The sequence below is a fragment of the Hemicordylus capensis genome, chromosome 6, assembly GCF_027244095.1.
Source record: "Hemicordylus capensis ecotype Gifberg chromosome 6, rHemCap1.1.pri, whole genome shotgun sequence".
Lineage (NCBI taxonomy): Eukaryota > Metazoa > Chordata > Lepidosauria > Squamata > Cordylidae > Hemicordylus > Hemicordylus capensis.
This window is the reverse complement of record NC_069662.1, coordinates 18,384,033-18,411,679: the sequence shown is the minus strand read 5'-3', so window position 1 is coordinate 18,411,679 and position 27,647 is coordinate 18,384,033. Positions and strand designations below refer to the sequence as shown.

The 27,647-nt window shown below is 47.0% G+C and overlaps 2 protein-coding genes across 14 annotated transcripts in view; both read right to left on the bottom strand.

The window, feature by feature from the left end:
- Positions 1–568: 568 nt before the first annotated feature.
- ISOC2 (isochorismatase domain containing 2) lies at positions 569–10,130 on the bottom strand. Of its 5 annotated transcripts, none has more exons than XM_053262048.1 (6): positions 9,939–10,130; positions 7,041–7,179; positions 5,764–5,976; positions 4,508–4,578; positions 4,277–4,394; positions 569–1,097 (listed from the first exon to the last, which is right to left on the bottom strand). In XM_053262048.1, exons 2-6 carry the CDS (start codon positions 7,170–7,172, stop codon positions 1,017–1,019), a joined length of 615 nt encoding a protein of 204 aa, XP_053118023.1. In that variant the 5' UTR covers positions 7,173–7,179; positions 9,939–10,130; the 3' UTR covers positions 569–1,016. The 5 variants fall into 5 exon arrangements, with proteins under 5 accessions (XP_053118023.1, XP_053118021.1, XP_053118024.1 ...); XM_053262046.1 differs by lacking the exon at positions 9,939–10,130 and adding an exon at positions 9,475–9,926; XM_053262049.1 differs by lacking the exon at positions 9,939–10,130 and adding an exon at positions 9,475–9,926 and having other exon boundaries at positions 4,512–4,578.
- A 3,570-nt stretch (positions 10,131–13,700) lies between these two features.
- Positions 13,701–27,647, bottom strand: part of LOC128329978 (myosin-10-like) — a 77,121-nt gene continuing 63,174 nt past the window's right edge. For 6 of the 9 annotated variants that reach the window (XM_053262025.1, XM_053262031.1, XM_053262027.1 and 3 more), the window contains 7 exons: positions 27,270–27,358; positions 25,215–25,338; positions 24,916–25,124; positions 23,510–23,618; positions 22,256–22,428; positions 21,486–21,509; positions 13,701–17,725 (listed from right to left, as the gene is read on the bottom strand). In XM_053262025.1, coding sequence (XP_053118000.1) covers positions 17,548–17,725; positions 21,486–21,509; positions 22,256–22,428; positions 23,510–23,618; positions 24,916–25,124; positions 25,215–25,338; positions 27,270–27,358 — 906 coding nt within the window. In that variant the 3' untranslated portion in view covers positions 13,701–17,547. The remainder of the gene's footprint in view (positions 17,726–21,485; positions 21,510–22,255; positions 22,429–23,509; positions 23,619–24,915; positions 25,125–25,214; positions 25,339–27,269; positions 27,359–27,647) is intronic. The other 3 variants (XM_053262028.1, XM_053262032.1, XM_053262034.1) reach the window with 1 other exon arrangement.

Here is a 27,647-nt window from a genome sequence, read left to right as displayed (position 1 = left end):
TGCCTTTAACAGAAGCTTGATTTGGACAAATGAGTAAGTGAAACTTCTTGCAGCAAAGACATCAAGATGATCACTTGCTAATGTTTGCACATGAAGCTGCCATTCAAGGTATAACTGCAGTGGCTAGTTGAAGAGTTGGCAACCGTAGTGGGGCCTGGGATAATACATGACTCTGCTTGCTCTGCAGTGCATAGAAGATATTGAATTTAGAAAGTGGAAAGCGTTATGAAAGCATGAGGATCTGTTCTTAAACAAAACCAACTTTCTAGTCCTAATGCTTGTGGGCAGAAATATACATTTTGTAGACAGTGCTAGGTGGGGACTTCTTCAGGTCAGGACGGAGGTTCCAATCCCCAAGCCCAACTTCTTCTCTTTCTGCTTTAAAATTTTACAAATACATCCCAACTGTATGCATATTTAGTTCAATGGGACTTACAAATGTGCACACGTAGAATTGTAGTCTCCCTTCCGATGTCTGTGACAAAATATGTGGAACAAAACAATTCAAAATTATATGCACATGCATACACACTCAGCAGAACAACCAAAATAAAACAGGCAAATTAAATTAGTGCAAAAAAATCAAAATGATTTATTCCGATTGCAGAGTATAGATTTTCTCTCATCGCAGAATCCGGGATTTGAGTGTAGATTTTTATCCTTATATAAAATTCCTTACCAAGAAGATACATTGGCCCATAAGAAGACACAAGAGAGACTTAATCTGAACTCAGGGTTAGGCCCAGAATAATTTTTTAAACAGCAGGACTCAGACCAGGCACATGCCAAGAAAAGGAAAAAAAACATGCTCCCAACAGCCCTTCCATCCCACTGAATACCCACAGAAAGGCCCACAAATCTAGAATTTAGGTGCAGGGTGCCCATGCAGGCTACAGCTGTTGTATCTCCCAGTTTAAAAAAGCAAGTTTGAAAGTCTTGACTCTGGTTCTCTCTGTCCAGCAGCAGCAACAGTGACTAATCTGAAGGTGAACCAGAGGAGAAGGAGGGTCACCAGCCTAGCTGAGAAGGGAACTCGGTCCTTGCAGGAGAGGAAGAAGGCCGCTGTCTGGAGCAGGGTCCTTAATCAGCTTCTGGATCTGAAAAAGAGAGGCGGCCCAGGTGTGAAACTTCCCAGAGGTTGCCAGATGTGTTTTCTACAGATTGGACAGAAAGCAAATCTGCAATGATTAGTAGATCTCTGGATGGTTTCTGGCAAGGAAATCAGAACAGATGACAGGCAGACAGCGGAACATGTGAAGCGCCAGACGGGGGTTCGTCAGGGAGAGCGGGCTTAGCTGCGTTGCTGCTCTGGTTGGGCCCTCCCATGCCCAGCTGCGGCTCTGTTGGGAGCCCCGGGGGTTGGGGGAAGGGGAGCGCCGCCATGTGGCCCCCCCGTCCCGGCAGGCACCGTACTAGTGAGTGGCCTTCCTGGGGTCCCCTCTCCCTGATGCTGCACATGCACAGTGGACAAAGTTGCACTATGCAAGAAGACTGCACAGCTGTGCTGGATCATGGGGTTTGCGGGGGGGGGTGTAATTTCGCCATTGTGCAAAAGTTCCCTGCAAAGCACACGAGGCACACCACAGACGACACACACTGAAAGCACAAACATGTTTGGACTAGTGCAAGGCTAGTCTGGAGTGCAAGTTCCACACTTGGCATAACCAACTAGCACAACAGCTTTGTGCATTCCGAACGTTAGGATGTGGCCCATTGTTTCACAGCTAGTTGACTGAGGCAGGGCCACAGCACAATCCAGATGTGCAGGTTTAATCCTCATCCCAGACTTAAACGAAGACTAGCTACAAACAGCTATACTGGCTCACACTTTGCTCCCTTGTGATCTTCGCCTCCCATTCCTTCCTCCCCTTCTGACCACTGAAATTTAGATTGTAAGTTCCTTGGGTCAGGGAACTATTTCCCCACGGAAAATGTTATTTTGGGCCAGGGTTCTCAACCTTGGGTTCCCAGATGATGTTGGACTACAACTCCCACCATCTCTAGCCACAATGGCTAGGGATGATGGGAACTGTAGTCCAACAACATCTGGGGATCCAAGGTTTGGAACCCCAACTCAAGGTCAGTGTGCTTCTCTGTAGAACTAAGAACTCGCCGCTCCAACACCCAAGCCTGCTCTTCTGAAACAGAGCCCTGTAGCACCTTAAAGACAAACAGATTTATTGTGGGAGGAGTTTTTGTGGACTGGAGCCCACTTCATCAGATGCCTGAACTGCTCTCCTCAGCTGGCAGATATAAATAAGGGTGGAAAAAAGAACACACATGGGCCAAAAGGCTGTGGAACACAAGCTGCTGCCTGACATTTCTACGCAGAGCTCAGGTGTGTACAATATAAGCACGGTGACCCTTTGCAACAGCTGTCAGCAACAGAACAAACTCCTAATGTAACCTTTGTCATGGGGCAGAAGACCCCGGCCTAGAGAGAGTCCTAAGCAAACTGAATCAGACTTACGGATGCATTCTACTTGGGCAATTCTTTCTCGTTCTGCTATTCGTTATGTGACCGTTTTATCCAGGGCTGAGTGGGGGCAGCTTATATGTGAAAGGGGAATTAGATGAGCTCCTGATCTTTCCAGGGACAGGGTGGGGTCTTTTCTGGACAAGCTTCCAAGTTTCTCCTTGAAGGAATCACAGTGGAGAGGGAATACTGCAGGTTCAGTTGTTGCTACATTTGGACTGGGGTAGACAGGCATTCCGGTTTGCTATTCATAAAATTCAACCCATGTCCAGACATGCAAGAAGTCCTAGCATGTTTCTGCCAACCCGCCCTAGTTAGTTACCTGTGTGAACCATTAGTAGATCACTGTAATTCTATGGGAGACTTCTATCCCATGACAGACAAAGGCCTGGTTCACACAGTCACTCACATCAAGGTTTAATGTGGGTACTGACATCAGCGTGATGTGTGAACCCATGCCAAGGTGGTCTGTAGCCTTAGAGGAATCTGAGATTCCTGCCTCAGTGTGGGTTCACACAATCACACTAATGTTGGTAACCCACATTAAACCTTGATGTGAGCAACTGTGTGAACCAGGCCGTCATGAACATTGTATTGTTCACATCTCTTGGAGAGCCAAGGTGATGTATTGGTTAGTTTCATCTTTGGACTTGGGAGATCCAGGTTCAAATCCCCACTCAGCCATTAAGGCCTGCAGGATGATCTTGGGCCAGTCACTTTCTTTCAGCCTAGCCTACCAAGCAGGGTTGTTTTGAGGATAAAATGAGGGAACACTGAGCTCCTTGAGGAAAGTGCAGGATAAACATGTAATCCAGTGGTTCCTAACCTGGCTCCTCCAGATGTTGCCAAACTACAACTCTCAGCATTCCCAGCCACAAATAATTTTAGCTGGGGATGATGGGAGTTGTAGTTGAGCAATATCTGAAGGAACCCAGGTTCGGAGCCACTGATGTAATCAATTATGATCATATCCTTGGATTCAAGGAAAAGTCAGTCAAAAACTTTTCACTTTATAACTAAAGCCTCTCTGTTTCTCCCTTAAGCGACTTCAGCCACTCCACAGACCAGACCAGGGGGAAAGTTATCCTGAGAGCAAGGCTTTTAAAAAATGTGCAGACACACACAAAAACGTGCAGTTCGAAAAGAACATTTGTGCAGTTCCCAAATTAAAGTCATGCAAAAGTTGTATTATGTTAGATCACAGGGAGGGAACCTGGGCTCTCCAGCTGTTGTTGAACTACAACTCCCATCATCCCCACCCACAATAAATGGCTGAGATGGTGGGAGTTTTAGTTGAACAGCTGGAAGGCCAAGGTTGTCTCTCCCTGTGTTACATGTTGTAAAAAGGGACCAATAGCCATGAAAAAAGTAAAGTGAACCGTCCAGGCTCTTCTAGAAGCTGGACCCTGACGAAGTGGGCCTGTTTCTCCTCCCCCTGCCTTCCCCACAGACTCCGCTGCTACTCCCCACAGAGTCCTCCCTGATGAATATTATGTTTTTCTGCAATCGTGCGGTCCAGTTCCCAGTTCTGGGGATTGCCTTCCACTCTGTGTAGACTTCTAAATGTCATGGCATATGTTTGCACAGAGGAGGGGAATGCAAAGGTGTGTGTTCGCATGGCGCAGACTATGCATGTGAATCACACTCGCAGTTCTGAATTTCCCGTCAACCCAGTTCTGCCTGGGAGGCAGCTTGCATGCATCCAAAGTGACTGGGTTGCTGTACCATGCTGGGAGTGGCCAGCCACAGCCTAGTCCGGATGGTAGAAGGGGTGCCCAGGTGTTCAAGGGGGGGGATTACCTCTCGGAAACAGGGGTGCGCAGCATCTCTGACGAGCTGCAGGATGAGTCCTTCACTGGTGGTAAGAAAGGCGCCGCTCTGGCGCAACCGGGAGAGGGCCACGATCCTGTCCACCTGGCTGCAACACGGAGGCAGAAAGGAAGAGATAGCATAAAATGTCAGAGAGGAGAGAGAGGAGCTTTTTCTGCTTCCCTGCCACCCACTGAACCCCCTTCTCCCCACAAGTCATACCTACGGGAAGAGCAAGCGTCCGCCACAACGTGAACATCCAGTCCTCGCTCCAAGATGTCCAGTGCTGTGCTCTGGATCCAGGGAGAGAGAGAGAGAGAGAGACAGACAGAATATGTGTCACACTCCAGTCCAATTCCTCCCTTTCTGTGATCCATCCCTTGTGGGCAGTGGCAGCTTCTACAACCATAGCTGGCTTTAGGGTGTATGTGTGGCCTCTGCAGCTGCACAGGGCACCATCTTCTTCAGGGGAGCTGAGCAGAGGTACAGCTGGTGCCACCCAAGTCCCAGACTGATCCCTCCATCAGCCATTCCCTTGAACTCTAAGGTCACCTTTATGGTCTACCATTTGGAACTCTGGTAATTTATTTTTAAAGTTCTTCTCCTGCCCTTCCTCCAAGGAGCCTCGAGCGGTGTACATGGTTATGTTTATCCTCACAACAGCCCTGTGAGGTAGGTTAGGCTGAGAGATGTGTGATTGGCCCAGAGTCACTCAGTGAGTTTCATGGCTGAATTTGAGATTTGAACTTGGGTCTCCCCAGCCCTAGTCTCACACACTAACCACTACACCACACTGCCATATGGAAAAGAGGATAGGTCTCCTGTACCTTTAAGAGGTGCACAGAAAAGGGAGTTTCAGTAGGTGCAGCTTATCCCTTCTGTTGAAATGCCTTCTTTTGTGCATCTCTTAAAGGTGCAGGAGGGCTCTTCTCCATATGGCAATCCTAACCCTGGTCAAGGAGGAATGCTTCTGCTTTCCCACCAATCTTAGAAGCAAGGAGAAAGCAAGTCTCTTAATTTCCCTCTTCTCCTCTGGTCTGGAGGGAAAGGTGGCGGGGGTGGGGGGGAGGGGAAGTGCCTTTCCCCCCAAAGAATATGAACAGAATTGATCAAATCCAGTTTGCTGAATAAGAACTTGGCTTGGATCAGATTGCCACATGGGGAAAGGACAGGTCTCCTTTAGCTTTAAGAGATGCACAGAAGAGGGAAATTTGACAGATGCAGTTTTGCTTTCCCCTGCATGACAGGCTGCACCTGCTGATACTCCCTCTTCCGTGCATCTCTCACAGCTACAAGAGGCCTGTCCTCTTTTCCAGATAGCAAGCTTAGGCTCAGAGAGGGAAATGGTGATGATTGATCAGCACCAGTATTGGGGGACTCTTTGCATATAGTGGCCCAGGGTTCATTTGCCTTAAGACAGGCACTGGTCATGCCCATGGGCCCATCTACCCTTGCATCAGGCCTTGTGCCTTCCATACCATGATGCAGGCCTGCGTCTCGATCCCACAGAGAAGCACAGACTTCAGGTTGGGAACAGCCGCCATCTCCTTTTCCACCTCTGGGATGAGCATGCTAAAACACGTCTTGCTATATTTTGGAAGCCCTTCGGCACCCAGCTCTTGCACTGTCAGACCCAGGCCCTTGGGGTACTGTTCTGTGACCACGATGGGGATTTCAAGAGCCTTGGCAACCTGCAGGTTGAGAGAGAGCCTTAGAGAGGTTAAAGGAAGCAGGACTCTTGGTTCTTTTTTCAGAAGAAAAGACACTTTCAGACGTTGATGTTATGCTGCCCCCATGTGTCCATCTGTGTAATTGCAGCTGTGTGACTGCACCAAAGTTCAATTGCGGTTGAACTTTGCTTTACCAGGAATACAGTAATTCCTTTTCAGTATAGGGAGGCCTTTTTTTTTTTTTAACATTTATACCCTGCTGTTCCTCCAAAGAGCCCAGAGCAGTGCACATGGTTATGTTTATCCTCACTAACCTACTGAGTTGGTTAGGCTGAGAGATAAGAGACTGACCCAGAATCATCTAGTGAGTTTCATGGCTGAATGGGGATTTGAACTTGGGTCTCCCTAATCCTAGCTGAATACTCTAACCACTACACCATGCTGTCTGTATATAACATATATAACACCTTCATTTTTTCTGTACCATCATGGGTCTCTGGTCAAACTGATTTTGCAGATTTCTGCAAGAAAATGCTAGGCATCAAAACTAGCTCCCAGCAGAATGATCATTGCTGTACAGATTCTGGAGTTATTACTACAGGCATCTATTGGATAGTACCAATGCAGAGTAGAACACTTCCCTCTGCAAAGCCCAGAGCAAATTTGGAACTGGTTTTAGATAACCAGAACATCCTATCATTTCCATTTGTATTACCGTAATTTTGGGTAGAAAGGCCACAGTGGGTACATTATGAAAAGTTGCTTATTGCCACCTGCAGCATTTATGTTTCCCTAGAATTCAGGATCAAGCTGTAGTAAAATTTTAAGCGTTCAATACAACTGAAAAAATAATGCATTATTATGTCCCCCTCAAACTGTGTTGTTCACGCCAATGTGGCGTTTCTGTGTTTTTTCAGCCTTTTTTTCCTTACTGCAGCTTTTACGCCAATGCGGCCTTTCTGCCCAAAATTATGGTAGTCAGTTAATGTAATAACCTCTCTCTCCTCCCACTTGCTCCCCGCAATGGTCCCCATCAGTTCCCCAAAACATAGCAAACTCTTCTGCCTCCATCCCACACATTTTACCTTCAGCATCCGAGCTGCCACAGACACAATCTGAGGGAAGTAGCTGATGTTGGGCCGGAATTTCTCCTGCATGTCACACAGGAATAGGATGCTGGTTTGGGGAACAACCTTTCCAAGCCGGGTCACCGACATTTTCTCACTGAAGCCATAAGGAGACAACAAAGAAAAATATCCTAGAAATGGGTTCTGGGCCTTTTGATTTAAGACGGATTTGACTTCTGTTTTTCGGACAGAAAAACGTGCCTTAAGACAAGCACTGGTCAAATCCATGGGCCCATCTACCCTTGTATCAGGCCTTGTGCCCTTCCGTACTGTGAGTGCAAATACAAAAGAGAAAGACGTGTGCATATCTGGCAAGTTTTTAAAAGATCTATATTATTATACATGATTTTATATTTAGAATGCTCAGATCTGCTTTCCATTTATCCCCCTTCCTTAAAAATGAAGATAGAATAAGTCAGACCACTGGTCCATCTAGCCCAGTAGAATCATAGTTGGACAGTCTCCTAGGCCTACCACTGCTAACTTTTAAAATGCTGTCTGTCTCTCTCTCGCTCCCATACTTAGCAGGGGGGGAGCAATACTCCCTGTGCCATCTGGGCACAGCTGCCCTCCCAGCGGCTGCTGCTGGAATCTCCCTTGCGTTTCTTTTCAGACTGAGCCCTTTTGGGACAGGAAACCACCTGCCCATTCCTTTGCTGTTTGTAAACCACTTTGGGAACTTTTTGTCGAAAACTGATGCATAACTATCCATAAGAACCATCGCTGTTGAGAACAGGAATCTGCCCCAGCCTCCCTGGCAGAGGACCGCCCAGCTTCTGTTTGGAAAACCAGTCAAGGAGAGAGCCCAGCCCAGGCAGGCTGCTGTATTGCTGAGCAGCCCTTACAGTGAGGAGATCCCTCCTACTATTAGTGGATCCGTTTCCTTGTAATTTCATTTTCCAGTATTTGCCCTCGCTGGCTGGCAGTGGCTCTCCAAGGACACAGGCAGAGAGCTTTTACCTGAGATCCTCTTTAACTGGAGATGCTGGAGACTCTGCTATTCAACAGGTATAACCCTAACCCTTTCAGTGCTATGAGCCAAAGACCATCTGCACGCAACATGTGCCTGTTACCATTGAGTCAGGCGCCCCCCCCCACCTTCCTTTCGTCTTCACAACATCCTGGTGAAGTCGTCTAGGCTGAGAGAGAGGCAGATTGCGGAAGGCCACTCAACATTATCAGTTCCCCAGAGGGCCACAATTTGTACAGTCAGGAGGAAGATGGCTGATCTCTGCTAGCAAAGCAAAGGATAGCTCAGAATATCACCCAGCTGCCTGAGGTGATATTTCAGAGGCACCTGTCAGGTCAAATGGAGAAAGCAAGCCTGTTCTGGCATGGCTACTAGTTCCAAGATGGCTAGCTCCCACCCAACAAAATGGAGAATGTATCCCAGAATCCTCTGCAGGTGGCCTACCACGGCTAGGGTGGAAAACAAAGCTTAAGCAGGGGAGAGAGGTGAAAGGGGGAGAAATGATCCTTATCTGTTCTCCCTTTGGGTTTTAGACCGAAGACTGAGGATAAACTTGAGGGACTAACTCCAGACTTTTTGCCACAAGATCTTACAGACTGCCTTGTGCCATGCAGGTCACTGTGTGTTTCTCCCACAAATGAAAAGATCCCTACAATACTGCACAGTGATCACTTCTTCCTGAATGAGAGGTGCAAATTAAGAACCCCAGGTCTTTTCAGGGTTTGCCGACTCTGACCACTCTTTAATTTCCAGCCCCTACTTTGAAGCTATAAACTCATCAAGTCAAAAGATGCCTTCGGGATACTACAGCCTATCTGAGACTTTGGGGAACATTTAACCCCTGGGATAAGGGATTCCTATAGCCTTTTGAGGGGGAAGAAGAGATCCTCCCCTGCAAAGCCAAAGCTCTGCTCCTTTGCTTATTTTTTTAGAAATGGCTGCAGGCATGCCTTATTGGACTGACAAGTGGTCAGTAATCTGAAAGGCAATTAGTCCATTTTACTCCACTTTTGCCGTTGGCTTTACTATATCTTTGTGGTTGTAATTCTCACTGTAATTTTTTTAATTAGTAAAGCCATAGAAAAGCAGCCTAAAAATGTTTCAAGTGCATCTTTGAAGTGCAAGTTGTGCATTTTTGAAGGCTGGTAGCTCATCTTTTGCTTATAAGTTTTGCCTCCCTCCCTCTCCAAATTTCTCCCTTAGAACAGGGATTCGCAACCTCTGTTCCCCAGATGTTGTGGACTACAACTCCCATCATCCACAGGCCATGTAGCCAAGGATGATGGGGATTGTAGTCCAAGACCTGGGGGCCTAAGGTTGGGAACCCTTGCCCTAGAAGTCTAGGGCAAGCCTTTGAATCGTGCAAAAAGGGAAGTACAAAGACTACATGGCGAGTAGAGATACAATAGATCTGGATTCTACCTTTTCACACAGCATCTAGTAGCGGCAGTGCACGTGTATATTCTGAGGTGGAGGGATAGTTATTCCTACCTAAAAAGAAAAATCTGGACTATCCCGGAAAGGAGGCGGGGAAGATTCGGAAACTGAATGCTGTAAGGCCCCGATCCATTCCTGTGTCTGCTTACTCGGAAGCAATGCTGGCACACGCAGTAAGCGTTCGCACGATGATCGCTACCGAGGGGGCAGTAGGTGAGTGACACATACCACCTAACGTATCTGGCGGCTCACAAAATGCGCAACGCAAGGGATTAGTTTTCAGTCCACCTCTACCCTCAGCTATCGTTCATGGAAACACTTAGAATGCAAAATGGCGACACCATGGGCTTCTCCAGCCTCTCCGAGCTCCGCATAAGTAACCCATCAAGCCCTTTCCGCGGCCCCAGCCACCAATCCTCCTTCCGCCAGCCACTTTCCCCGGCACTCACCTTTAATCTCCAATCCCAACTCTTCGCTTTGTCAGCCAATCAGGAGTGGGATCGCTACCCTGGACCGCCACGCCTTCAGAACAGCAGCTGGCCAATCAACCGAGACTTCGGTGTACTCTGGAACCGTTTCCTTAACCCTCAGCCAGTGAGGTCCCCTCTTCTCCCGTTCGATGCGGAGCCAAAAGGTAACGCAACGTTCCTTCGAAGTCCCGCATCCAGAACAGCAGAGCGGAGGGGCTGGCCAAGTTATACCGTGGTAGCTGCAGGGCCCCTGGTGAGGTGGGGGTTTTCTTCTTGGGGCAGGGGCGGGGTGCTGGGGCTTATGCGCCTGTAGAACTTATTCCGCCCCCCCACCCATTCCAAGATGCATGAGGCCGGGCAGTCGTTATCAGCCTTGAGTGGTTGTCGATCATAGGCGTCAACGGTCCTTGGTCCGCAACCAAGTATTTTGAGAACTGCCCCCCCCCCCGCCCCATCATCTCACTAACCTAGATCTTCAGTTCCCCAAAACACTTTTCTTCCCCCAAAAGTCTCCTCCCCCTTTAAATAAGTTGTTCCTCAAGCTTTCTCTCTGCACCCCTGTTGTTCCACTTGGCCTGGGTAAATATCAACATCCCTGTCTTGGGGAGAAGTACAAGCTGTGAGACCTGCCATTTCAAAGGATTCAGCTCCCAGTCCCCAGGTTCTTTAGAAGTGGGGCGGTGGATGCATCTGCTTTCCATACAGCTCATGTGTATGTACGTGCAAGCACGTTAACACCCATGTGGCACACCCTGCCGTTTTTACATGCTACGATAGTATATTATTTTGAACTGCTATAACCTATAATATAGGACAATTATTTGTTTTAGTATATCTTTAATCCAAAGAACAAAAACTTGTTTTTTAGTTCAGTAGATACTATTGCAGAATAAAATAATGCATCTCAAGCAGACCTTGAAGGCACTTCTTTATCACGTGGTGGGGAGTGGAGTTTGCAAAAATGATCCTTATGGTGGGGAGTGGAGTTTGCAAAAATGATCCTTATGATGACAGTGCCGGTGTTAAAAGCAAGTCCCTGTTTTCCTGCAGCAGAAATGCTGGATATGGGGGCATTATAGGCCAGCCCTATACATGGTTACTTGGAAGCTGAGACCACTGGGGCTGATTCACAAATGTGCATTGAGTTGCAATTGTAGGCAGGAACCTGTATGTTATCAACTTATCTGGGGGTCATTTCACATTTTCTTTCTCCATTCAAAAGGGACCTGGCTATAAAAGAGACATAAGGCCTGTTCACACAACCATTTGGGGGTGCATTGGCGGGTTAGAGAGCTCCAGTAATGGCACATGGTCAGAACCTCCGTTTGGGTCAGCAAAAACACAATTAAGCCAGATGAGGTGTCCATTGCTAAAATCAGGAGCTGAAAGGCTAAAATCAGGATTGAAAGGCCTCTAAGAGGCCAGAAAGCCTTCCCAGCATGCTTTGTGCTGCCAGTAAACTGTAAAGCCTCATGACATCAGCAGCTGCCCTATGATAGGCTACAAAGAAGCCAGAGATGGACCTTCTGAAGCCACTCCAGCTCACAGAATCATAGAGTGTGCTTTGCAGAATGGCACATCCATGGAAGTCAGCCCTTGTACGCATAGATCTCTATTGTTTCCTGGCCTGCTGGGACCCGATAGCTGGGTAGAAAAGATAAGTGGTTCCACACAACCAGAAAAGCAAGGGAGCAGAGCTCAGCTTCATTAAAACCAGGATACAAAAGCTGGGTTACCCTGCTTTGAGCAATATGGATAGATTAGTGAATTCACAATCATGCAAACCAAAGTAGCCTGCCTTGTACCCTGATTTTGATGATTATGTGAACAGGCCTATAATATTCCATCTGCAGCAAACAGGACTACAGCCCAGTCTTCCCTGCAATTGCGTCTACTGCAATCTTTCTATGATTCCAGATGGTGATACATTCCAGCTTCAGCATAAATTACAAAGATAAGTATGTTGCAACTGGTTTTTCATATGCAAGTTGTTCAGGTATAGTGGACTTCCAGTGAGGCAATCCAACTTCAGCACAAAATATAATACTACAAGAAACCAAGGACATCACATAACACGCTTAGCTCCATCTGCTGGCAATCTATGGATACACTACCTTTTCTAAGGGAGAGGAGTTTTACAGATTGCCAGGAGATAGTGCTAAGAATATTAAGCAACATCCTTGTGCATTATGTGGATTTCTCATCTTATTTATCACCATAATTTGTGCTGAAGTTGGAATACCTCAATGTCTGGAAGTCCACAAAAAAACTTGCATATGAAAAACCATTGTAACAAAATTCTCCTATGCATCTTGGAGGCAAGAATAATAGAATACTGACTGATGCCTTGAGCACAATCTGTTCTTACCATGTACTGCCACATGTGGCAGAGAAATAAATATACTCTTATTAAATATTAAAATATACTCATTGAAGAGACCAAGGTTATTATTTATCTTATTTATAAAACTGCCCAATATCTTTCTTGGTGATGGGTTTTTGGAGCTGATATGGTATGACTACCATTGGTTATTGAGACATATTCAGTAATAATCTTTAAAACTTAATCTGTAAAACTCTGGCTTGAGACTAGTGACCCTTGAGGGCAACCTAAATCTGACACAAACCGGCCTGGATGTTAAGATCTTCCTCCAAGGTTCCTCTCTGCATTCTGCTGCCTTTGGTGGAAACAAGGCAAATGGTGATCTGCGAGCGGGCTGCTTCCGTGCTCATCCACTTATCTCAGCCTGCCTTTTCAAAAGGCAGAGCAGCACCAAGTGGCAGAAAATGTCTTCTGTCACTTCTTGCCACTCTGTTCCCTGCCCTCGGTCCTTCGAAAAGGCAGGGGCAGGATGAAGGTAAGAGGAGCAGCAGCAGCCACCACTACCAAATAAGAGGCGGTTGGGGGAGCGATCAGGCTGGGGGGAGATGGGAAGAGGGGCTTGGAGAAGAATCTGGTAGGGAAATAGGCAGGGAGAGGAACTGGTACACAGCACTCTTCCCTCTAAGGGGTGTGTGTGTGCGCGCGCGCTCACAAGTTTTCTGATGTCCTCTCAGTTAATTTTAGATCCTGCTCAAGTTGAATTAGGAAGGCCTCACTCTGAATGCACATGCACACAAAGTGCCTTGATACTGCTGCCCAGGCCAAAACTCATTCCGCACAGAGATGAAAAAAAATTAGAGGGGCCACTGGTACACAGTACATGCCATAGAGGTAGAGGTAAAGAGGGTAGATCAAACAGGAGAGGACTGCCATATATTCCCTAAAGCAGGGCCACACAACTTCAGCCCTCCAGCAGGTGTTGGACTACAACTCCCACCATACATTGTGGCTGGGGATGATGGGAGTTGTAGTAAAACAAGCTGGAGAGCTAGGGTTACCGACCTCTGCTCTACTGGAACAGCCAACAGTTTTCCCACAACAGAAGGATGGGTAGATGGAATCTCCATGTGCAGAAACAGTATATCTGAGTACTACTTGCAAAAACATCAAAGAAGGGCTGTTTTCAAGCCCTACTTGTGGGCTTTCCAGAAGCACTTGGTTGCTCTCTGCTGGAAACAGGATGCTAGGTTCAACAGGCCTTTAGTGTGATCCAGCAGGTCTTATGTTCTTAAAGTGACACCCACAAATGCAGAAATCCAGAATTTGAGCCCAATGGCCAAGGTCTTCGACAACAGTAAATATAAAGCAGCATTTTGCAAACAATTAGTAACAAAGGCAAATAATATTTTACTCAGCAGTCTTGTAATCAGAGATGAGCTTTTAATAGAAGACATACTTTTTCTGAAAAAGTATTCTCTTTTTTTCTTTTCTTTTTTTAACAAAAAGGAGCAGGATAATTGCTATGGCCCTTTACATCAGGATAAGAAACTCCAAACAGATCCAAGTCAGCAAGAAGGGGGAAAAGACAAGATTTAAAATTAAAAAAAAAAAAAGCAAACCCCCTGGGTTTGAGGAAAAAAATTGCTCAGAATAAAATACTTTGTTAGAAACAAATAATAATAATAATAAAATAGAATTAAAACAAATTAAGACAAGAAACTACCATGCAATAAAATATATATAATAGAAGGCAGGCCCACCCCCCAATCCAGTTCCTGGAGCCAAAAAGAGAGCATAAATCTGGATGCTTTAGTATGTGTCAAAGCTAGGATTTGCAAACCCTACAGTTTGAACTCCTAAATGAGGGCCCTAGGCTAGACCTTTTTGCCTTACTACCCATCAGCTGCTGAAACTCTGCTTTTGAAAAGTACACAATAGCTTAGAGCCCAAGTTTATACTGAGATAATATATGTAAAGCACTTTGAACACTAGAGCACTATGGCTTCAAGTAGATGCATGCTTACCTGGGAGTAAGGCCCCTTGAACATAGTAGGACTTACTTCTGAGTAAACACGCATAGGATCACACTGCAAGTTGTCAAACAGCTAAAGCTATTTCACTGCCCTAGTCTCCCCCCAAAGAAAGGAGGGGGATGTATAATTTGCTCCAAACCAAGTGTAGCATCATCAAGGAATTAAATCAGAAGCCAAAGTGAAGGGGAAAAGGAAATGAGCCCCTGGATAATTAGGGGCTCTCCAGCTTGCTTCTGATTCATCTAGTGGTAAGGGCTGTTTCACACAATGTATTTTTCCTAGATGTAAGCAGCAGCAGCTCCCACTTATGGGCAACTGTGGTAAGAGATGCTTGAACAATTGACAATATGCATATGTCTCCCCCCACCCCCGCCCTCCATGTGCTCAATATCTGCATCTAGGAAACAGGTGTGAAGCAGCATTAAAGCCCTATTCAGACATTATGCTGAACACTCGTACGAGCGTCCAGTGTGCACAGGTACAGTTATTCACACACAGGGTTGATAAAAATGGATTTAAAAAAGAAAAAAAGCAGTTTTGTTTAAATTGGGCTTTTTAAAAAATCCTAAGGAACTTAGTCAAGGATATCATCATGAATATTAATCATAGTTATATTCAATGACCATGTTAACAGCAGTATATAGGGATGAGAGATAACAGACCTTACCAGCCCCATTCTGCAGGTGGGGTACCCCCCCCCCCAAGTGCAATGACAAAGAAGGTCAATGAATGAATAGAGAGGATTTGGGCAGATCTGAGCAAGGAAGAAGAGTGTGGATATAAATGCAGGGGATGGGGATTGGGAAGGGAAATAGAAAGTGAAGCCAAAAGTGAACAGAACAGGCCTGAGGAAACTCTTTCCGGGGGAATCCTCCATTGTAGAAGGGGAACGCCGACCATAGCAGCAGGCCATGAAAGAAACCCCACTTGGGAATATGTTAATGAAGTTCTTGTACTTGTGGATAAGAGAGGCATGTGTGCAAAATGCAAACAGTGCAACAACGAAGTGCAAAGCCTCACTGCCCGAACGAAACAGCATTATGAGAAGTGTGAACCTACCTTCTAAAAATGAAACCTACATCTCTCTCTAGACAGGTATTAAGATTATATTAGACAACAAGAATCGACTTCTATAGAAAATAGTGATTAAATAGAATCTTCCTGTCTAGTAATTTAAATAGTGATTTAAATCATTAAAACTGAGTCCTTCTGTGAAGCAATTTAAATCGTGATTTAAATCAAATCAACCCTGTCCACATGTTCTGTTGAACAAAGGCACAATACACTTCCTGTTTGTACCATGCGTTTGAAGGGCTTGTACCCAGGTTTACTTTTAAAAACAAAAGCAGACACAATCATTCCCAAGCACATGCACAAGTGTACAGACATCTGTACATCTGCACCCCATAATGTCTGAACAGGGCTTAAGTCTCCAGAGAAGCCAAGTTGTTCCTGGGAAGGACAGATGAAGGTGGTTACTCATGTTCACATCCCGTGACAAGTGCACAGAGCAACAGGCCAGGCCCTCGGACTGTGGCCCTCTCCTCAAAGACTCTCTGAAGCGACCCAGTGAACTCTCTGGGTGACCCAGTTGGGTTTGGGGATAAGAACACCCGCCCCTGACCCCACATTCCACCTCAGCCCAAACTGGGCCCCAGGGCTCAAGGAGAAGAACAGACGCTCAGAACTCTAGAGAGAGTGCTCACCACCCCACGGCAAAGCTCTGCACTGAGGAATTGAAATCCTGTGGTTAAATAAATAAGATTTCTGCAGATATGCTAATTCTGCATTCACTTGCTTAATTTCATGCTTTACTCTAAGCCAAACGTTTTGAGTGTTGTCAGAGCTTGCATTTTTATTTTGGTAAAGAGCCATATGGCGGCAGGAGGAGCACCAGATGCAAAAGCAGAAGGCCACAGAGGGAGGGACAAGGAGCTACAAAGGCGACAGAAACCAAGGCCTTCCACAAACACCAGATGTTTTCAAATGTACATCCACAGCTCATGAGGACAAGAAACTTGGGGATTTTTTTCCTTTCTTTTAAAGAAAACTGAATGTGAACACAGAATTCAAACTCTGTGTCAGATACTGTGCAAAATTCCTTACGTGTGCAGTCAGACAAGATTAACAGGCCCAGATATGGCCGATTAACAGGCCTGTCATTGATACTGACCCTACAGGGTTTGCAAATCCTGACTTTTAAAACAAACAAGCAAGCAGCAGGAGGTTTGGGGAGCAGTGGAAGAGAAAGATGAGAGGTCAAAGTGCTCTTGGCCACTGGCAATGATATGCAGAGATGGTGGGAAACCATTTCAAATCCAAATCTGGAGAAGGCAGGTTGAGATGAAGGGAGTTTCCAGTTCATTCCTTGAGTTGCCCAAGGTCTGGGCAAGTGGAGGGTCTGATAACTCCAGCAGGCCGAGGTGTGTTGGAAGGAGCTGCTTCCTTCCCGAGATAAGATTCCAGATGCCCTTCCTGTGAAGGAATACCAGAGAGCCCCACCAGTCCCTGGGGTAGCAGGCAAGGAGACCTTAGGATCCGAGATGCAACTGAGTGACTCAAGTACGTAGGGAACAAAAGGCACCCCAGCTCCAGCTGCCTCTCGGTGCTGGGCAAAGGATCCTCTCTGTGAAAAACAGTTGCCCCCACCAAGAGCTGGACGCACCTTGGTGCCAGAGCAGGGGATCGCTGAAGAAGCCAGCACCTTCACCCCAGGGGCAACTACGTGGTTGGATAAGGCCACCTGTTCCCACCCCAGTCTGTGTCCAGCTAACTGCTTGCTGTCTGCGGTTTTCTTTTTTAGGTAGTGGCCCAGAAGGTCTTTTATATTCAGACTTGAGCTGGCGGGGAGGGGGAGGATGAAAAGAGAAAAAAGGGACAAGAAGAAGAAGAAGAAGAAGAAAGGTGCAGGAGAAATAGCATTGGCTATTTGAGTTGGATTTTTTTCTGTTAAAAAGGGATATAGTTAAAATCCTGACCCCACCCCATCCCTTCACCCCTCCCCGATTTCCACCCCTCAGGGGTAGTTGATATTAAAGTGCAGCCTGATACAAGAAGATCTCACTCAGAGAGTGTGGGGAGACCCTTGAAAGAGGAGCCAGGATTGCCAGCAGGGGGTGGGTATGGGGGGGGCTGTTTTTGTATATACGTCAGACAGTGCGCACACAAGGTTGGGGCTGTTCCCCCTCCTATGAGATCCACCCCCACCCACCTGGGGTCTGACACCCCTTCCTCATTCAGTCTGGGCTGGTTCAGCAGGGGGTGCTGGCTGCTGCCCCTGAGTGGGAGTTGGGGGCTGGTGATTCGCAGATGGGGAGTCGCTCTCCGGGTCCTCGGTCTCTTCATCCGAGACACCGTCCAGGCGGAAAACCTGCCGCACGGTTCGAGTGGTGAAGCTCAGAGGGGTGCGCCTGCGAGGAGGAGGGGTGGGGAGAGGAAAGAGAACCACAAGGTTATAGCACAGGGCTCAACTCTACCAGCACCAGCTGCTGGAAACATGCCACCCCACGGCCAAAAGACCCCCTGCCCTACTCCAAGGACCTCCTTGCAGGGATTCTGTGTGTACATTCAATGAAGAAGCTGGATGGGGGAGGCAGCACTGTGGAGACAGGTTCTGCTGTAGATGCGGAAGCTCTGTTTGGGCCCTCGGCAGAGAGGCCGATAGTGTCCCCAAGGGATGTTCCAATCTGATCCCCCAAGATGGGGATTTGTTTCTTTGTTTATTTTTAAACAGAGCAAATCTCCAGCCCGTTGGCTAGAGAAGACAGAAGGGAAAGCATGCCGGCTGTATTCTTCCCAGTGGCTCACTGTGAAATGATAGAATCACATCGTTTTAGACATCCCAGGCGACTCGGCTTTATGTCCTGCAGCCATTCCCCATCCGTTTTACTGGGTGTTCTGCCACCGGCCCCCATGCCCTTACCACAAACAACCCTGCTGCATACATGCCTGTGCTGGGGTGTGTGAGTGTGTGGAGGTGTTTCTGGAGCCTGCCCTCCCAATGCCGCGCTCCCCCTGGAGGTGTCCACTGAATGCTGGGAAGGGGCCTCAGCCCTCTCAGCAGGGGCTGGAGCAGTTGCAGGTTCTCTCTACAAGCATGCCTAAGGCCCTCGCCAGAGCAGCATTGCCAGCAGTGGAGCCCCTGCCGGTCTTGACCTTGCACTACTGCCAAGACGCGAGTCGCCAGACCCTCTTTCCCCACTGCAAGTGCTTCCACTGCAGTCCTGGTTATTCATTTTGCATACAAGAATGGCCAGGGCCAGGCAAAACAGGGCTTGCATCATAGAGGTGCAGGAGAGAGAGTGACCACAACCATCTGAGTCAACAGCACTGTTGCCAATGGCAGAATTCTATTCAGTCCCAAAGATCAGGCTCTGTGTGCCACTCTAGTCCTTTTCTTGCCTCTCTATGCTCATTTTGTTTCCAAAAAGGCGTCTGGCCAGTCAAGAAAAAGCTTGACCTCCTCTCGTTATTCTCTCTCGTCATTTCCACATGAGGCCCATTTCAACATAAACAGCTAGAAGTGGGCTTTAAATGGCTGGTTCACAGGGCCTCTAATATTAGCATTGTAATTATAGATGAACACCTATCCCAGGGCCAAGATTTTTCTATAAGGTTTACGCACAAGTCTTGTTCAGGAAAGATTTCCAACAATTTTAAGCAGAGACTTCGGCTTCCAACTGGTTCCTGTTCTGTGCAGCAGAAGCATTAGTGAACAACTGCCCCATAATTAGCCCATTCCTGCTCCATGACGGGGGAGCACTGGTTTCCTATCATGGTTTGCTTACTTTTCTTTTTAAACTGTGTGGTACTGCTATTTCACAATTTAAAGAAAGAAAAAAAGTGAGAGGAAACCAGTCATTAAAGGGGAGCTGGAACCAACCAATTAAGGGGCAATTCACTGGTGATGCTGTGTCAAGCTGAAACATTTACAGAAACAATTACAGGGACAGAAGCATCAAGGAAGAAGCAGCTTTTAAATAGAGCTACAGTAATCTCCATAAGACTCAGTAGCTCTTTGCCAGTCCATACAGGGCAGGATGGCACAGCAATTGCATGCTAAGTGGAAAAGACAGCCAGAGAGTAGTCCCAAAAAAGGATAGAAAGACAGCATTAGACTGCAACAGGTTGGCAATGACAATGTCTGGATTCTCCATAAAAAGTGAGCAAATGAAGGTTGATAGACTTCATGGCTAGTGTGGAAGCAGCCTCCATCTCTGAATCTTCCAGGCATGAACAATTTGCCAACACTGAGGTCTCTTCCAGGTGGAAAATTATTACAACTTCAGTGCAAATTCCGATGTCAAATGTAACAAGACATCAAGACCACATTCAAGGACACTAAGTTCTTCATGATATCTGCTGACACTCCATGAAAAAGGTATCTTGAAAAAAAGTAGTATTGAAAAGACATGACTTTTTCACAGATGGACAGCAGATGGCGCTAAGAACTTACGCAATATTCTTAAACATCATCTGCACATCTCATTACATCTCCCATCAGAATTTGCACTGAAGCTGGAATAATGATCTGAAAGAGCCCCCAAACTACTAATTAAAGGAAACAATACTTTTGCCCCTTAGGAAGAACAGTGTGCGTATCGTGGACATAAGGATTGGTCTTCATGTGTTTGGCACTATAAAACCGTGTCAAGAGAAAAGCATTATCCACTTAGGAGGAGGAGGAGAGAGAGTGTGGAGAGCCCTCCTCCCTTCCTAGCACCCATACTGGGTCTGGAGTAGCTAGCAGCTCTTCTGACAGAAAATGCTCCTACCATGGTCATGACCAGCTTGGGAAGAAAGCAACCAGGGATGCCAAGTCTTACCAGGTCTATCCCTCAACTCCTTTTTCTGGGACACGAGCAGCTGGAAGCTCACATCAATAGCAAGCACTCCCAAGCCTCCTGCTACAAGCGCTCCCTCTACTGGGAGTACAGTTGCCAGGAATCTCAAGCAAGCACTTCTGCTCTACAGCACCCCTGGAGGCCAAAACAAGACGTGACATGGAAGGTCCATGATCAGATTTATTTTTTTATAAAGAAAAGGTCAAAAGAAGCTGCTGGGGTCCCCAACTAAATTGGGACAGTGGTATTTATTTATCTATCTATCTATCATATTTTTATAGCACCTGATATATACTTCTCTAATTGGTGTTAGGGGAGGGAATGTTTACTTTTTCTTTTGAGTTGGTTCCGCCATTAAAATCTCCCTCCTCTGATCAAGCCCTCTACGACTTGATTGGGAGCAAATCAATTAAGGAAGACAGTCCTCTTATATCTATGGGGAGTGTGTTCCACAACCTAGGGGTGCCACCTGAGAAAGCCTGATCTCAGGTTGCCCCCAGATGAACTGGTAGCACTCAAAGGCAGACCCCTCCTGATGATCTTAATGAGCAGTGGGGATATTGTAGAGAAAGATGCTCTCTCTCAGGTAACCCGGACCTAAGCCATTCAAGGCTTTAAAAGATAATAACTAGCACTTTGTACTTTGCCCAGAAACATACCAGCAGCCAGTGCAACTGGTTCACCAGTTACTAGCTGGTGAACCATTGTTTTCAGGTCATTTTCAAGAAATGGGTGAAGTTGTCGAATCAATTGCAGCTGGTGAAAAGTGCTCCTGGCCACAGCCTCAATTTGAGACTCCAGGGTGAGACCAAGAGCACTCCCAAGCTACAAACCTGTTCTTTCTAGGGGAGTGTAACCTCTTCCAGAACAGGAAGTTCTATCCCGTCTTGCAGATTACGACCCCCAACAATGAACACCTCCATCTTGCTTGGATTCAGCTTCAGTTTATTATCCCTCATCCAGCCCATTACTGCCTGTAGGCAGGCATTTAAGGCTAATGCCATTTCCTGATATCGATGACAAGGAGAAATAGATTTGTGTGTCAGTATATGGCAGCTTCCTATGTTTCACTGCTCCAATAAAAGCCAGAGGCCCCTGAAGCTCCTTTTAGGTTGTTTTAAATCAGGATATCAGATCATGCATCTCCAGCGTCACCTTGTTTTGGCCCTTAATGGGAAGCTGGGAGTTCTCTGCACTGCAACTGTGCAAGCGGATACACACGCGCGCACACACACACACACACACACACACACACACACACTCCCCCACCCCAAAAGTGCACTGCACGGCACACACATGCAGAACAACTGGTTTAGTGAGAACATACTTCCGCTGCCGGCGTTCTAACTTGCTGTTGGGTTGAGAAAAAGATGGAATGTGACAGAGATCAAGAGAGAAGGGTGGGGGGAAAAGAGAGATGCAAACATGAAAGAATGATCAGAAGAGAACCCCTACTGAAAGACGTAAACAGGAGAAGTAAACAGGAATGGGTCATGAACTGGGGAGACCAGGTTTTTGCCAGAAGACTTCAGTGGCTTTGGGTGAACACATGGAGACAGAACTGCTAAATTCACCACTTTAGAGTCACGTCCCATTACAGCTGTTACACTCAGCATTTGAAACTGGTCTCCCACTCTGACTCCCAGTGCAAAAAAAAAAAAGCATGCCAGGTTTTCACCTTCTATCAGCATCATCAATGCATCTAACAGAGCAACACAGTTATGCCCATAGGATGCAGGGCCCTCATCACTTCCAGTTTTACTGGGCATCCAGGCTATGGGTCACTCTGGCCTTTTTCTGTCTCTGTGGTTGTGACTGACATACATTTGCTTGCAGCTACATTCTGTAGTGTATTTAGCATGCTGCTTAATCCAGAACTAGGGATTAGGGAAGTATGAGGACCGGAAAAGAAAGAACAGAAGAGGGGGGAAAATGGGATGTCTGGGAGGACAAACTGGACAATTAGGGCAGGGCGAATCTACCCCATTCTAGCTAGGGCTAAGAACCAGCTGCAAAGAACCATGGGATCTTTGATAAGGGTCCTGTATTCAAATCTAACCAGTGCCGAGCTGTGCCACACACACACACCCTACCCACCTGAGGCGATTCCTCAGACTGTTGAGCTCCCGGTTCATGGATTCAGCCGACTCGGTGACATCATCAAGCTCCCGCTGCAGGCGGCGGCGGCTGGCATTGGACCGCGAGGCCTCCTCCTCCGCCTCCTCCAGCTGCCGCTTCAGCTGCTTCAGCCGTAGGTGGCCCTTCTCAACCTGCCAGAAAGAGCAAGAGAAATGGGAGATGACCAGGAAGTAGATCCCTGACGTAGCTCGGCACGCATGAGCTCAACAACATGGGTAGTGAGTCATCATCTTTTGCCTGTTTTCTCACAGCACAAAATCATGGCCATTCTCAGGCATCTACAAATCTACATGCCAGCTCACCCAAGGCGAGTGCCCCCAGCCCTCTGGCAAGCAGGACACCCAACATCACACAGATCTCCTCACCCGAGGCCTAATTTTCACTGCCTTTTTTGGAATTAGGAACCGAGGCAGCTGCCATATACTGAGTCAGACCATAGGTCCATCTTGCTCAGTATGGTCTACACAGACTGGCAGCGGCTTCTCCAAGGTTGCAGGCAGGAGTCTCTCCCAGCCCTATCTTGGAGATGCTGCCAGGGAAGGAACGTGGAACCTAGATGCTCTTCCCAGAGCAGCTCCATCCCCTGAGGGGAATATCTTACAGTGCTCACACTTCTAATCTCCCTTTCATAAGCAACCAGTGCAGACCCTGCTTAGCTAAGGGGACAAGTCATGCTCGCTACCACAAGACCAGCTCTCCTCCTCCAGACTTTTGACAAGATCAGAAACAGCAGGAATCCTTTCTGAGCAGCAGGAGATCAGGGCCCCGCACTGTTCCTTACCCTCTCCATATCTCAGTGCCAATGACAGAAGACCTGCATCTTTCCTGTGTCCCCTGTCTTGTGTGCCAAGAAATGATCCAAGGGAAGAGAGGATTGGTGGCAACCACAAATAACAGCTGGCTAGGGAGCTGAGCCTAAGTTTATGGATCCCTGCCATTCAAGAGGCAAGAGAGGAGAAAAGTCTTTCAAGACTTGGCAAATAATGAAATAAGAGATACCAGACCATCTGGAAGTCACAAGCCCAGACCTGGACTGGAAATTGTACATCCTACTCTCAGATGAGTGGAGGTCTTTAAATGGGGGAGGAATGGCACTCTACACATGCTCAGACACTCTTTCACCATTTTTCTAAACTAAGCCCAGGGTTCCGAATAAGGAGAGCACGGGAAGCAGAGCGCCCCCATCCCCACACACACGCATCATGGCCGTACCTGATCCTTGAACTGATCTGCATTCCTCCTCTCCTCATCCACCTGAAGGAACACCTCCTTGAGTTTCTTTTCTGCCCGTCGCACAAGTTTCCCTGACAGGATCCTCTCCCTAGGGAAAAAAAGGTGAAGAAACATAATATTACTTCTTGATCTTAGTTTGTCTGCTCTTGTTCCAAACTCTCTTACAGTCATAGATCAGATAATTTTTCCACCGCTCTTCCACATGGCTAGCAGAATGCATATATTTATGTAATGTGCACAGTTTATGCAGTTCATAAACTTTTTGGTGGTTTTTTATTTTATTTTAAGTGCAGAGTAGAGGCCCAGTGAATGATTCTGGGAATTCCAGCTGCTGGATCATCCCAGAAATGAAGAAATCACAGGAGCCATCCCATGAAACTGGCTGCCAAGAAATTTAAGACCAACAAAAGGAAGTACTTTTGCACACAAAGCATAATCAACCTATTCTCTGCCACAAGATGTGGTGGCAGCCAACGGCCTAGATGGCTTTAAGAAGGACTTAGATAAATTCATGGAGGAGAAGTCTATAAATGACTACTAGTCTGAGGGCTATAGACCATCTCCAGGCTAAGAGGCAAGATGCCTCTAAATACCAGTTGCAGGGGAGCAAAAGCAGGAGAGAGGGGGCATGCCCTCACCTCTTGCCTGTGGGCTTCTCAGAGGCATCTGGTGGGCCACTGTGTGAAACAAGATGCTGGAATAGGCCTTGGGCCTGATACAGCAAGGCTGTTCTAATCTGATCTGTCAGCTGGGTGGGAGACCACTGAGAGCAGGACATACAAGTAATAAACATTTTTATCCCACCCTTCATCCAAAGAGCTCAGTGTTCTTCTCTCACAACAATCCTGTAAGGTCGGTTCGAGAATGACTGACCCCAAGTCACCAAATCTGCTCTGCAGCTAAGCTGAGATTTGAACAAAAGGAACAACCAGATGAGCTGGTCTCTCAGAGGTGAAGTTGTTTTGTTTTGAATTATTCTTTCAAATAGTAAACACTGCTTTACCACTTTTGAACAACAATATGTTCTCAAGGTGGTTTACATAGCAAAAGAAATAAAATACTGTTTCTTGTCCCAAAAGGGCTCACAACCCACAGCCACAGTGGAGCCTGAATTGCATCAGGGGAATAAGAGTGGAGGAGGATGTGCTTCTCCTTCCTCTTCATGCCGTTTTCAAAAACTAAATCACACTCCTCCACAATCCAGAAACTGCTTGTGAGGAACACCGCAGATCTCTGGCCTAGTTTGACTCCCAAATTCAATGCCGTAATCCAGGGCTACCCAACTTCAGCCCTCCAGATGCTGCTGGACTACAATTCCCATCACCCCCAACCAGGGTGGCCAAGAGTCAGGGACGATGGGACACACACCACACCAGTTCCTTTACCTGGATTCCTGCTCCAACTGTTCCTCCAGCTGGGCCACCTTGGACTCCAGAGTCGCGATTGCCATCTTGTATTTGGACTTGACAGATGAGTCCATCTCCCCCAGCTTGGCCCTCAGGTCTTTGTTCTGGCGTTCGAGCTGCTGCCGGGCGTTCTCGGCCTTCTGTGAAAAGCTGCGCTCGGCTGCCAACTCTGTGGTGAGCGTCTCCACCTGCAGGGACGAAGGGATGGAGATCAGGTGGAGGTTCCAGCAGTGCTGGCAGGGGGCAGTCGGGAGAAAGAGGCCAGAGGGGCCGCTCACCTGCATGCTGAGCTTCCGGTACCGGTCATTCAGGAGCTCCATGTTGCTTTGCTCCTCATCCAGCTCCTCCTCTAGCTGCCCAATTCTTGCCTCTAGGTGACGTTTCTCATCCATGAGAGCTGATCTGCAGGGTAGTCAGGAGTAGGCACAGAGGGGCGGCAATTAATCGGAGGGGGTAAGTAATTCATCTTAAAGCAGGAGGTTCTTAACCTGGGGTCCATTCGCACATGAGCCAGCTGGGGGCGGTCAGTATCATCTGGGGGACGAATGCTCATTGCGATTTTTGACAAGGTTCTGCTGTTCCCAGCAATGCATATGAAAAGGGACCAGGGCTTTTTAAAGCAAATTCTTCACAGCCCTGAATTTTGTTGCCTTCCTGGTGGGCCAGAATCCAGTTCTTGAAATCAACTATCCCAAGTACCTATTTTCCCCTCTAGTTTTTACTGGAGCCTTATGAGAATGCAATATATAAATGGGGTGGAGATCCAGGGGCAATACTTGAAGATCTGGGTGCAAAAAAGGTTGAGAAGCAATAAAGGTAAGCTAATAAAAAAATCATCAAGCATGCCACTTAATTTGCCTTCCACACTAGGGCCCTGTAGTGCTGTTGACACACTGTTTTACTGCAATTCTATGGCAACAGAATCAAAGTGGTGATTCCACAAGCCAGTTAATATAGCACAACTTATCCAGCAGTGCCAGTGTCCATGGCTGAAATCCTTCTATAAGCATTTACTCAAAAGCAAGAGCCAGTCTAGTAAATATCCCCTGCAACATTACTTAGTAGCTTCCTTCTTGCAGCAGCATGACTGATGAATAGCTGCATCTTAATTACTTAGTTCCTCAGAGAAAAGGGGCTTCAATTACTTATTTCTTCTGTTTTATTTTCGTTTTCTGGGTTGTGAAAGAAAATAAGTAATTAAAGCTCCCCACACTCCCAGAACAGGAACTAAGGTGAAATCAAGAAGCTACTTATCAATAATGCTGTTTCCTCACTCAACAGGAAGTATTAAAAGGGGCAGAAGCTGCAAGGAGGAAGCTACTAATTAAAGGTGCTGCAGCCCTGAACAGCCTCAATAGCACACTGCCAGCCCACAGGTGATACAACTATGATGATGAATTTCTAAAAATCATCACAAACCTGACATGAAAAAAAGATGGGAGTATAACACAGAAAACACTAGAATGCAATGGGTTGGCAACATCAGCTGGGTTTTGCTTTAAATAAAAAAAAGAACATGTGAACAAAGAATGGCAGCTCTAGACTAAACAGCTAGTGTAGAAGCAACTTTAATCCAGATTAATTTTACCTCGGAATATATGAAAATGACAAATATTTATATACTGCTTTTCAACAAAAAGTTTCCCAAAGTGGTTAACAATGGCTCCCTGCCCCCAAAAGGCAACAGCCACTGGAGGGATGCTGTGCTGGGGACGGATAGGGTCAGTTGCTTTCCCCTTGCTCAATAAAGATAAGAACCACTTTTAAAAGGTGCCTCTTTGCTCAATTATCAGGGGATAATTAAATATGCTTTTAACGAATCATTTTAGCCAGGGAAGGGACAGCCGCGCAGTGGCAGAGCTGCTGCTTTGCGTGCAGAAGGCCCCAGGTCCAATCCCTGGTGGCATCTCCAGGCAGGGCTGGGAATGGCCTGTCTGAAATGCTAGAGCGCTGCTGCCAGTTGTGCCTGGGGACAAAAATGAGCTAGCTGGACTCATGGCCTGACTCGATACAAGGCAGCTTCCTGTGTTCCTCTCTGTTCATTCTGTATTCACAATCTAGTTACAACAGGGGTGAGAAAATGGCTCGAAGCCAGGGGTGTAACTACTATTAGGCAAGGGGAGGCGGCTGCCTGGGGGCCCCCACGCCTCGAGGGGCCCCCCAGAGGCAAGTCACATGTGAAGAGTGTGTGTGTGTGTGTGTGTGTGTGTGTGTGTGTGTGTGTGTGTGTGTATCAGCGAGGGGCCCCGTTTTAAAATTTTGTCTCTGGGCCCACTCCAGCCTTGTTACGCCCCTGCTCCAAGCGGAGAGAGCTCAGAGGTCTGTGCACTCACTTGCCACTGTTCCCATTGGCCAACTCATCTGCCAAGTCATCTCGCTCTTGCTGGGCTTGTCTCTTGGCTCGTTCCGATGCTGCCAGGTCCTGCAAGTGATAGAAAGAGACGATAGGAGACGATAGGCTGAGGGTGGGGGAGAATGGCTTTTTGGAGAATGGCTTATTGCTTTTATTGTATGTTTTAATTTTTGTATACCGCCTTGGGGTTTTCTTTTAACGAAAGGCGGTATAGAAATGTAAAAATAAATAAGTAAAATAAATAAATGGGCCATGCCCTTGTGGCAGGATCCACCGAGAGAGTGTCCACTCCTCATTACCCATTGCTGTAAGAAACAGAAGTATTTACCATCCACTTCCCAACAGGGGATGGGGGAGC

Excerpts from the sequence above, each read along its gene's own strand:
- ISOC2 (XM_053262048.1), bottom strand. The coding sequence starts at position 7,172 with ATGTCGGTGACCCGGCTTGGAAAGGTTGTTCCCCAAACCAGCATCCTA. Across the intron at positions 5,977-7,040 it reads TGGCAGCTCGGATGCTGAAG|GTTGCCAAGGCTCTTGAAAT; the intron begins GTAAAATGTGTG and ends CTCAACCTGCAG. Across the intron at positions 4,395-4,507 it reads GACGCTTGCTCTTCCCGTAG|CCAGGTGGACAGGATCGTGG; the intron begins GTATGACTTGTG and ends TCCGTGTTGCAG.